At 42.7% G+C, this 12,115-nt stretch overlaps 1 protein-coding gene across 1 annotated transcript in view; it reads left to right on the top strand.

Annotated features, from left to right (window-relative positions):
• LOC129771476 (scavenger receptor class B member 1) overlaps positions 1–3,757 on the top strand; it is a 33,280-nt gene extending 29,523 nt beyond the window's left edge. Inside the window, exon 7 of the mRNA XM_055775154.1 lies at positions 3,200–3,757. Coding sequence (XP_055631129.1) covers positions 3,200–3,289 — 90 coding nt within the window. The 3' untranslated portion in view covers positions 3,290–3,757. The remainder of the gene's footprint in view (positions 1–3,199) is intronic.
• Positions 3,758–12,115: the final 8,358 nt, after the last annotated feature.

Here is a 12,115-nt window from a genome sequence, read left to right as displayed (position 1 = left end):
CGGACAACGCAAAGCGAAAGATTCATATTCAGCTAATGTAGCAGATCCTGATTTTTAAGTCTCAGAGAGTGCAAACTATATGATTATTTAGCTCGATAGAGGCTAAGGGAAGGGTAGTCAGATTATATTTTCCATTTTTAACGCCGCTATCTCTTGAAATGTGTATATTCATATAGACCGCATAGTTTTACTAGCAACACCGCTCCAGTGAGAAGCAAAAACTCTCGCGTTTTATCTCTTTTCCCATTCGCTGTTCTCCGCAAATGGTGACGTAATGATGACGTAATTTTTCTTGTATCATTTATTGCTTTGCACTTGTCTGTAGAGGTGTGCAAATCAGCTCATCATGATGAACAGCTCTGATCATATCAGCTCATTTAAATGAGCTGTTCTTTATGAACAGCTCTTCAGCTCAGTTGTCAGTGCCGACTTTCAATTTGGGTCCCAAACTCGATAGCCACGAAGCCAGTTTGAAAATGTTAAAATTCAAATGAAATTTTTCACACCATATTATTAATTACTTGAAACACGTATTCCAGACTATTATTTACAACAGACTCGGCGAGTACAACATTTCCGACATTTTTACTGAGGCTTTACATTACAATAGAAAGTTTTCTTCAAAAAAAAAAAAATCTTATGAGATTTTTGCACCGCCTGCAAACAAAGTGTTTTTCATTGAAATAGAATACTCATTTGATACACAGAAGTTAATTTTCATTAATAATTTGAATTTTAAAAACGTGTTCATTCTGCCTGAGAGCCAATTATTATTTTTGGCGCCCCCTAAACTGGTAAACAAAGCTCAATGCCGTCAACGCGAATATAACAGTTGAAAAGACGAGGGACAAATGAAACTAAACTGATGTCTTAACACGAAGAGCGAGAGACGGTCAGTTCATTTGAATCTTACAGCTCACACACTCTCTTCAATTCTACAGCTCTTTTCTCTCCTTCATCATCATCAAAGTGAGCTGAAGAGCTGTTTGATTTTTTTTGCGAGCTGTTCCGCGTCAACTCACTTCAAAGAGTCGATTCTTCGGAACAGCTCATGAGCGGATGGCACATCTCTACTTGTCTGTGCAGTGGGTTTCGCTATAGTAAAATGGGACGATATATGCGGTTCAAACTTGTATGCAGGCTTCGAAAATGGTATGCGATGTTTGATACAGATCAGATATGCAATCAACAGTCTTCGTTCCTCTCTTAGTTTAATCACTAAATATTACACAAGTGATTACTGACATTCATACAAGTATCTGAATGATCCTCTCATATTTGGTTATATGTTCGTGAGAGTTTACTTGCATGACACATTGTGTATCATTCGATTTTGATCGAAATCCAAACACTGCTCTTGAGTTAATAACTTTGACTGGAAACTTGCTTGTTGTGTTTGATAGCTAAGACGCTAAATAAAAACCTTTTTCATTGAAATATGTGGTGAAAATTGGAAAACATTCTGATTGTCAGTTTGACATACGGTACAATGTACAACCAAAGTATGTCTGTCATGGTACGCGTACAACGCAAGTACAGCTGTATGTCTGTCCCTGGTATTACTGTGCGCAGCGCCATAGTCGGTTTGTGGTGGGTAGCATGAACAAATTGTATCAAAACACTTGGCAAACATTCTTTTCACTGACTTTCTCTTGAGTTAATAACTCAGAGTGGAAATTTGCTTGTTGTGCTTGATAGTTTAGACGCTAAATAAAAACCTTTATCATTGAAATATGTGGTGAAAATTGGAAAAATTCTAATTGTCAGTTTGACATACGGTACAATCACGGCAGTGGAACTTCATACAAATCACTCGTCGAAAAGTGTCTCCTTTTTTACAGCTTGTTTACATCGACGAATATATTTTTTTCCACTATGTTTCGTAGGAGAGTGTATGCATACTGACAGATTTCTACTACGAGGTGTTTTATGAAGGATGAAAGGTGGGAATGTTTATGTTTATATATGATTTATCGTACGATTTAATTGAATGCATAAAAGATGTCAACAAAACTGGAGTTAAGCACCTTTTTAAATTTGAACAAATGTTGATAACAGATTCCCAGCAATTCTTGATGTTTATTGCGTGATTTGGTTGCTGTATAAGTTGTTTGAAACGAAGGTTTAGTGTAATGATTTTATTTTGAGGATTATATTCACAAACATACAAGTATGACTATTATAAATTGCATGTATATGAAGCGCCTGCCAGCCCATACATGCAAACGTGGAGGCGATATACATACATCTTAGAAAAACTTGAATCGTATAATTATCGTTAAGATTACATCATATACCCCATATACATGTATATGGCCTCCAATTTTATATGCATATGCCAGTTATACACATCATACAAGTAATGTGTCTTGGATGTATGTATATCGCCACCAATTTTAGATTTTTGACGTAGGACTACGTCTTACATTAAGGGTGCCAAATCAGAAAACAGGTCACGTTTTTATGAAATAAAGTTAACGTTAATAACTATTTTTTCTACGAACGAATTTAAACGATTTGCAGACCAATCAAATTGGAAATTTTTTTTGTTTGATATGCTTTACATTACAATCCCATAGTCTGTATCTGGTTTAAACTGATGAAAATTGGAAGCATTCCCATTTTTCCATACATGTGTTCTGTCCATTTGTGCAACCGCTAGAACAGAAACAATGAAGGGGGATAGCAGAAAGAAAAAAATTGCGAAGTAAACTCCACCCTTGCATAATAAGTAAGCTGTCGCTAGCGTATAAGTATTGCATCTCCTATGAAGAAAATTCTCAAAATCTTTCTGTGCACGAAACAACAAAGGTCGCTTATTCTACTTTTGTGTTTAATGTTTCCCCTCGAGCTGTGAACGCTAGTGAATATTTCACTTGAAGTGTATCTGGCATTGCAATTAACACAACCATTCGAGTCATGGCAAAGAAAGCAAAAAAAGAGAAGAGTGCAAATGATTATAGGTCGCTTCTAAACATTGATGTTTGGTTTTTCGAAAACAAGCAACGTTTTCGTTGCGCGAAACATAGAAACTTAGAGATTTGTTGACGGTTTTGACCGAGAGTCGAGAAATGATTTTTCATAAACGGTCATTCTCGCGATGTTTCATTTTTAGCACTGCAACTGTGTGCATCTGTTAGACGCGTGTTTGATACTTGTTGAATGACGATGCACTTTTTCTATTTCTTTTGAATTATAGACACTTGAAACTCAGACAGTTCATTCGTCTTTGGCGATACACGGAAGATGCCTCTTGTTAATATTCAGTGCAATGCGTGCATTGATATAAAGAAACTGTCACAACCGTGACGAACCTCCGATAGGACAAGCCGCATTCACCCCTGGATGTGTACATCTTGACGAATAATGACGGAGTATTTCGAGTCGCTGCCATTGGTAAACAAATAAACAAAAGGGATTGCTGCCATTGGTAAACAGATCAAACAAAAGGTACTGAGAGTGAAAAGTTGTAGTTCAATGTTTAGAAAATATTATTACAGTTAAATTGATTTTATTAAATTAAAAACAAGGTAAAATCATGCGATTCTTACAAATATCGACCTAATCAAAGCATTAAATTCCAGAGCGATCAAAGCAGATAGATAAAAATTACTGGAGAAGATTAAACGTGAGTGTTTACTTTGAACAATTGCTAAATTCAATAGGGTTTCTATAGGACCTGAAAAGAAAGAATAGATTAATAAGATTAGTAACTAAAATCAATTAAATACTTACCGTTTATATGTTTATGTTTGTAATACTTACCATGTTGATGTTACTAGTTTTAAAATCAAAATTTGTCATTCTTGTCATTCAAAGGAATTTTTTAACAACCAAATAAAAACGTTATTAAACCGGAAGACTGCAGTAATTTTTTTCAACATTTTAAAAAAATTCGTTTATGCGATCGGGTGGCAAAATGTCTAAGAGTGTCGGTCAGAAGAAGATAGTCGTTTCCCCAACTAAGGAGGCAAGTTGTGCGCTATGTCAATCACCAGATAGCAGCCGGATGGTAGCATGCGATGTTTGTGGGCTATGGTATCACTTCAAATGTGTAGGTGTGAATGAAAGTATCCAGAACCGCGATTGGAGTTGTGGGCAATGTTCCAGCGCCAGAGCTCAGGTCCCGGTCGGATTTTCTACACCACTCGCAGAAGGGACTACTGGTCAAAGTAAACAGCAAGATCAGCCGGATCGTCAGCTTTATAGACAGATGGAGTTGTTGCAGCGGAGATTAGACGAGCAGCAGAAGGCGTTTGAGCAGTTGTTGCGTGAAAAAGACGAGGAGTTGAAGGCACTGAAGAATCTGAGAGAACCAGCTTCATATTCTCACGTTCCAGATCACCTAACGGGAGAGCAGTCTCGTGCATCGAAGTCAACCGGTGCCGTTCCTAAGGCATGTTCGACTACAATCGGGGCAGCGATAAATGATGTAGGAGTAAGCGCGTCAAGTCGATTAGAATTGGAACTAGAGCTTCTCGAGCAGAAACATGCGTTGGAGAAGAAGCAATTGGCAGAACGTTTCGCCGTGTTACAACGTTTTGGTGATCATGTTGAGGAGCCGATCATGAGCAGGTCATTCGAATCGAGATCTAATGTTATAAATAGCGTGTTCGTATGCGATAGAGATGTCGGAAATAATGTCACTCAGTCGGTAGCAGGTTCTAGTCATGAGCTTAGTAGGAGCCAGTTAGCAGCCAGGCAAGCTGTAGCGCGAGACTTACCCGTATTTTCTGGCAACCCTGAGGAGTGGCCGTTGTTCATATCGAGTTACGAAAGTTCAACGAGAATTTGTGGGTTTAGCGATGAAGAAAATCTGTTTCGTCTTCAAAGAAGTTTAAAGGGGAAAGCACTAGATTCCGTTCGTAGTCGTCTCTTGCATCCATCGTGTTTAGCGGGAGTAATCTCAACGTTGCGAGTTCTGTTCGGACGTCCCGAAATTATTGTCCACTCACTGATTAACCGTTTTCGAGAATTACCTGCTCCGAAAGCGGAGAAACTCAATACATTGATTGATTTTGGAGTAACGGTCCAGAATATGTGTGCAACGATCAAGGCGTGTGGGCTCGACGAATATCTCTGCAATGTAGCGTTGCTTCGAGAGTTAGTGGACAGGCTACCCGCAACGATTAAACTAAACTGGGCGATGCATCGACAGCGTCTTGCAAGAGTTACCTTGTCGGATTTTGGCGATTGGTTAGGCGAGTTAGTAGAAGCTGCATGTGTAGTCACGATTCCATCTCCGAATTATGCGACCAAAACTGAAAGAAGAGGTCGCCGAGACGATAACTTCATCAATTTACATTGCGATGCTGAATCAGAGTTGCCATTGTCAGAAGGAAAATACACGCATGTAGTGTCACGATCACAGAAGGAATGTTTTGCCTGCAAACTTCATTGTAACTCTCTAGAATCTTGTAAAACATTTCAATCCATGGATATTAACTCACGTTGGACATTTATGAAAGAACATAAGCTTTGCAGAAAGTGTCTTCGAAAACATTTTGGGATCATGTTTTGTAAAAACGCCCTGTGGAAGAAACGGATGCACGTTTATGCACAATAAATTGTTGCATGATGATTCGAGATATTGTTACGGTTGAAAACAACCGGAACAAAATAGAGCCATTGATTCAATAATAAGAATTGAATGACAGTTTAAATCGCGCAACCTAAAATAAATCCCACTCATACTTACCCAATCCACTTTGATACCTACCTGAAAGGCAATGTATGCTGTCAAAACAAAACGGAAACAATTGTAAAACTACTAACACAATATGTACAATGAGACCTAACATTCGGTTGGGAGATTTCCGGTCCCGAATGACGAAGGAATAGCTGGAAAGGAAGCAGTAGAGAAAGAGAGAGAGAGAGAGAGAGAGAAAGATGAAAATGAAGAGAAGAAAGAGGAATTCGAGCTTTGAAGGAAAGAAGGATGACTCGACTCCTTCTTAGCTCACGGACCGTCGAAGGAATCAAGTCGAGATTCGAGAAAAATTAAAGTTGGAATTACCTACCAAGAGTTCAAGTGAAAGTGCGGGAGTAAATAGGGGCAGGAGAAGTCACAGCTCCCAGGGACCGTCCACGCCGGGTGACATCCGCCCTCCTCGCAGAAGAAATCCGACGGTGGAGGTACCTCAGTGCCGGTGGTCAGCGAGCCCCCCTCGTAATCGTTGTTCCACACGCATACGGGTAAGTCGGTTGGACGCTTTTGAGGGCAGTACGGTGAGGTCTGGTAGAGCCTAGCCCCGCTCACCGATACTGGAACCGATGAGATCGACCCCCATGTGCGGGCACCGTGCGTGAGTAGAAAATCCGCCAAAATCTCTCTCTCTATTCTTCGGACTTACCTGGTTCCCATCTGTTCCTGTTTGGCCGCATCAATATACTAACCTTTAAACCTGAAAAGAAATAAATATAGATATATAAAGATACTTACCTTTCTCTTCTTATTGAATAACGAATCCTCATGATATAGTAGTTCTACTTTATTCCGTAATCTTCCGTTGAAAAGTGAGTCCACGGCGCGTTATCGGTGAAGAGCCGACCCTGAGGTCATAATAACCTCTGAGCTAGCCGAAACTTACAATATACGCCATCAACATCGAACGACCAAGAATTGTCTCGCTCGCAAGAGCTGCAATACGCATCTGGCAATGAAAGGAAGAATGTTGTTCAAGTATATTCCGGTGACTCTTCATGGTAATGGTGCTTCGGTGAATACCTTCGCGTTTCTTGACGATGGTTCGTCTGCAACGTTTATGGAACATGACTTGTTGGAGGAATTGAGAATAAAAGGAACACCTCATCCACTTTGCTTAAACTGGACATCTGGTCAGCAACGTGATGAAAATGACTCTGTCAAACTCTCCGTGAAAATTTCTGCCGTTGTCAACCAGAGCAAAATCTTTGTACTTCCAAAAGTACACACCGTCCGTAGCCTGTCCTTACCACCCCAATCCGTTTCAATGTCTCAGCTATCGTCTCGCTATAAGCATCTCGTAGGGCTTCCGATTGAATCATATGACTCCGTTTCTCCGAGAATCTTGGTCGGCATCGACAACTGGAAGCTAAGCCAAGCAGTAGACTACAGAGAAGGGGAAGACGACCAGCCGGCTGCAGCGAAAACGCGACTTGGATGGATCGTGTATGGACCGTGTTCAGAATCATTTCCGATAAAAAAACCTTAACTATCACAGCTTTCACATTTGTGCATGTCAGAATGATACGGAATCCGTGTTGAATGCGGCTTTGAAGGAATATTTTTCCGTTGAGAATATGGGCGTGTATAAGTCATGCAAGCAACGACTTTCGACAGATGACGAACGAGCGCTAGAACTGACTAGACCTAAAGGTAATCGCTATGAGACCGGCCTATTGTGGCGTCACGATGATGTGAAACTTCCTGATAGCCGAATAATGGCAGAAAAAAGACTGGGGTGTTTGGAAAAGAAAATGCTTCGATACCCTGAGCTTGCTAATACGTTGAAGGACAAAATAAATGAGTACAAACTGAAAGGATATATAAGAAAACTGAGTGTAGATGAGATCAATGTTGCCAATCCGAAGATATGGTATCTACCAATATTTCCCGTTGTCAATCCGAACAAGCCAGGAAAGGTACGCATTGTTTGGGATGCAGCTGCGACCTCAGCTGGCGTTTCACTAAATTATTACCTGTTAACTGGACCCGATCACTTGATGTCACTCATAACAGTTTTGTACAAGTTCCGTGAGTTTCGTTTTGCAATAACTGGGGACATAAGAGAGATGTATCACCAAGTTTTAGTAAGATAAGAAGATCAACAAAGTCAGAGGTTTTTGTGGAGAGACGGCGATTCTACTAGACAGCCAGATGTGTACGTCATGAACGTTATGACATTTGGAGCAACATGTTCGCCAAGTTGTGCGTTGTACGTGAAGGATCGCAACGCTGAACAGTTTCGACAACAATTTCCTCGGGCGGTGGAGTGCATTCAACGCGAACATTATGTGGATGACATGTTATCCAGTGAAGAGTCCGAAGAAGAAGCAGCAATTCTTGCGACCAATGTACGATTTATCCATTCCAAAGAAGGATTCGAAATACGAAATTGGCTTTCGAACTCCAAGAAAATTTTATCAAAGCTACAAGAAACTAATTCAACGGAGAGAAGTATGAGTCTCGGTAATGAACTGTCGACCGAGAAGGTGCTTGGTATGTGGTGGTGTACAGCGTCAGACACGTTTACGTTCAAACTATCCGCTCGACACGACCAGGGGCTACTTTCAGGGGACCGAGTCCCAACGAAGCGAGAGGTATTACGAACTTTGATGACCGTTTACGATCCCCTCGGGCTATTGGCACATTTCTTGATGTACCTAAAAGTCCTTCTTCAGGAAATATGGCGAAGCCAAACAGCCTGGGACGAAGAAATTCCAGAAAATCTCGATACCAAATGGAGGTTATAGCTTCAGGTCTTGCCACAGGTTGAAGAAGTGCGAGTACCCAGATGTTATCGTCAAACAACCACTGCTAATATTACCACAAGTATTCAATTACATGCCTTTGTAGACGCCAGCGAGAAAGGATTTGCTGCAGTAGCCTACCTGCGATACTGTGAAAGAGGCAAAGTTGAATGTGCATTAGTAGGGGCGAAAACTCGCGTAGCTCCGCTGAAGTACCTCTCTATTCCCCGTTTGGAACTGCAGGCAGCAGTGATCGGAGCACGCCTGGCAAAAAATATCGTGGAGTCACATCGAATAACAATCTCCAAAAAAATTTTCTGGACAGATTCGCGGAACGTACTCTGCTGGCTGAGATCAGACCACAGACGATATAGTCAATATGTGGCGTACAGCGTAAGCGAGATACTAGACTCGACCGAAATCGGCGAATGGAGATGGTTGTCAACGAAAGAGAATATTGCAGATGAAGGCACGAAGTGGCAGAAGCTGCCAGATTTACGGCCCCAGAGTCGTTGGTTCCGCGGTCCAGAGTTCTTAAGAAAAGAGGAACATGAACGGCCGGAAAGCGAGAAAGATCTTGGTCAAACCACCGAAGAAATTAGAACGAATATTCTACATCACTCTATTTATGAACCTCTTTTTGCGATGGAGAACTTCTCCTCGTGGAAACGACTAGTAAGAACGGTAGCATTTGTTCAACGTTTTCCGATTAACATTCGAAATAAAATTAGTAATGATCCTATTATCACCAGACCTCTGCAGCAAAAAGAATTGCTCAATGCAGAATATACTATGTATCGCCAAGTGCAGCGGCAAACATACACGAATGATGTTAGAATTCTTGAAAGCAATAAGGAGTGCATTGAAAAATTCTGCTGTGTCGTTCCGAAAAGCAGTGTGCTGTATAAATTATCTCCCTTCGTCGATAGCGAAGGAGTTCTGCGCGTGCGTGGACGAATTGATGCTTGTGAGTATGCCGAGCAATCTACGAAACGCCCGATCATTCTACCCAGAGATCATCATGTGACAAAGTTAATTATCGCTGAATACCACGAAAAATTTAGGCACCTCAATCATCAAACGGTTTTGAACGAGATTCGGAAGAAATATTATGTACCACGACTACAAGCAACGTTCGGTAAGATTCGCCGTAACTGTCAACGATGCAAAATTCAAAAAGCAGTTCCTCGTGCTCCAATTATGGGAGATCTACCGAAGTCGCGATTGCTGTGATCTTCAACACTCCTCCCTAATCCGAGACACCCACAAGTTCGCAAAAACGATGCTGCTTCTGGACGGCCAAGGGCTTCGTAAAACCATCAGCTGGCTGCTCGGTCGTCGATACGTAGGACAGCTGCGCCACTCCTTCCTGTAGGCTATCGTGCACGAAGTGATAGCGAATGCTCACGTGCTTCGTGCGAGGGTTGTATGATCCATTTGTCGCGATGCTGATTGCAGATTGGTTGTCGCAATTAAGAGATATCGGATGCTGTTCCTCGAATATCTGCGACTGCAAGTTGTTCTACCACATGGCCTCCTGAATTGTACGCGACAGGGCCATATATTCAGCTTCACAGGATGACAAAGCGACGGTTGGCTGCTTTTTAACATTCCACGATATGGCTCCTCCTTGTAGCGTGAAAACGTAGCCCGTCGTCGATTTCCGGGTATCTGTATCTCCTCCCCAATCGGCATCGCAGTAGCCAACTAGCTCGGTAGATCCTTGCTTGGAATACTCCAACTTCTTCGTCAACGTTCCCTTCAAGTAGCGAATTATCTTCTTCACGGCTTCCCAATGTTGACGACCTGGACAGGCACTGAACTGACTAACAGCATTCACCGCAAAAGCAATGTCCGGACGAGTCACCTGAGCCACGAAAGTCAGACATCCAACGGCCTCCTTGAATGGAATTTTCTTCATCTCCTCGACTTCCAGCGGATTCTTTGGTCCCATCGATTTGTCCAGTCGTACGCTTGGATCTGCAGGCGTTGAAACAGGGTGCGCTTCGCTCATGCCAAACCGTTCGATGATTTCCTCAACGTACGCTTGCTGATCGAGTCCTAGCTTTCCTTCTGCTTGATCTCTCGTAATTCGGATACCCAAACAGAACTTGGCTTCACCGAGATCCTTCATTTTGAACTGCTGGCACAAATACTTCTTCAGCTTCCGTTTCAGATTCCGATCGTTGGTGAAGATCAGAAAATCGTCAACGTAAATGGTGACGAACATCAGTTTGTTTTCACGAATCATCCAGTACAAGCAACGGTCAACTGAAGAACGATTCAGCCCGAACTTCTGGAGCACGCTATCCAGCTGCGCATTCCATACTCGGCTTGACTGCTTCAAGCCATAGAACGCTTTCTTCAAACGGCACACCTTTCCATTTCGTTGGTCGATCCCCTGCGGCTGCATCATGTAGATCTCCTCATCGTTCAATTCTCCTTGCAAAAATGCCGTAACGGCGTCCATCTGATCGATGTCCAGATCGTATCTGACCGCCAGCGCCATGAGGTAACAAATCGTCGCATATCGCACCACGGGAGAGTACACCTCGTCGTAATCCATACCTGACCTCTGCGAGCATCCTTTCACGACGAGACGAGCTTTGTACCGTTGAATGGTCCTATCAGGACCACGCTTCGTCTTGAACACCCATTTGTTCCGAATAGCTTTTCGCCCTTCCGGTAGATCCACCAATACCCACGTGTTGTTATCGCTCAGTGACACCAACTCATCGTTCATCGCTTGAATCCAATGGTCCCTGTCAGGCCTTTGCAGAACTTCGTCGTAGGATTTCGGGTCGTCCATCTCAAGTTCCCCGTCGGTTTTATCAGGAGGCAACTGGGGGGAAAGGCTATCACCAGAATATGCTCCATAGCTAATAAAATCATTGTACTTGCCTGGATAACAGCGCTTCCGACCGCTGCGCCTTGGCGCTTGCTGCAAATCAGCTGGCCTTTCGAGTTGCGGCAGAAGCGCATTTTCAGCTGCATCTGCAACCTCTTCGTTGTGGATAGTATCGTCGGCGTTCTGGTATTCATCGTCCGAAATTCCACCAACTGGTGCTTCTTGCTGGTCTTGTACTTCTTGCTGACCTTCATCGGCTGCACCCACAGAGCTTCGTGGTACCAGCAGGTCTTCAAACTGAAGCTCCATGAACTCCACCGGCTGTAGATCTTGGTCACACGCTGCTCTCGCATTCATCGCACCTTCTGCAAGGACCACAATATCTCGACTGATTTCGAACTCACCATTCTCCGGATTATAGAGACGGTAGCCTTTGGTGTCCTCACAATAGCCGATGAAAATAACCTTTCTTGCTTTGGGGTCGAACTTCCTCCGCTTTATTTTCGGCACGTACTTCATTACCTGAGAACCAAATACTTTCAGATGCTGTAAATTTGGCTTGCTTCCGGTCCACGCTTCCTCCGGCGTTTTGTTACCCAACGATCGTGTCGGGCAACGATTCACCAGATAGGCAGCTGTTGAGATTGCTTCTGCCCAAAACTGCTTACTAAGCTTGGCATCGTTAAGCATACATCGTGCTTTCTCCACCAATGTCCGGTTCATACGTTCCGCAACCCCATTCTGTTCGGGCCTATATGGACATGTGGTTTGATGCCGGATACCTTCACTTTCCAGGAGATCACGGAAACCTCGGTT

This window comes from Toxorhynchites rutilus, chromosome 2 (assembly GCF_029784135.1).
Source record: "Toxorhynchites rutilus septentrionalis strain SRP chromosome 2, ASM2978413v1, whole genome shotgun sequence".
NCBI classification, from domain to species: Eukaryota; Metazoa; Arthropoda; class Insecta; order Diptera; family Culicidae; genus Toxorhynchites; species Toxorhynchites rutilus.
This window is presented reverse-complemented; position numbering and strand designations above follow the sequence as displayed.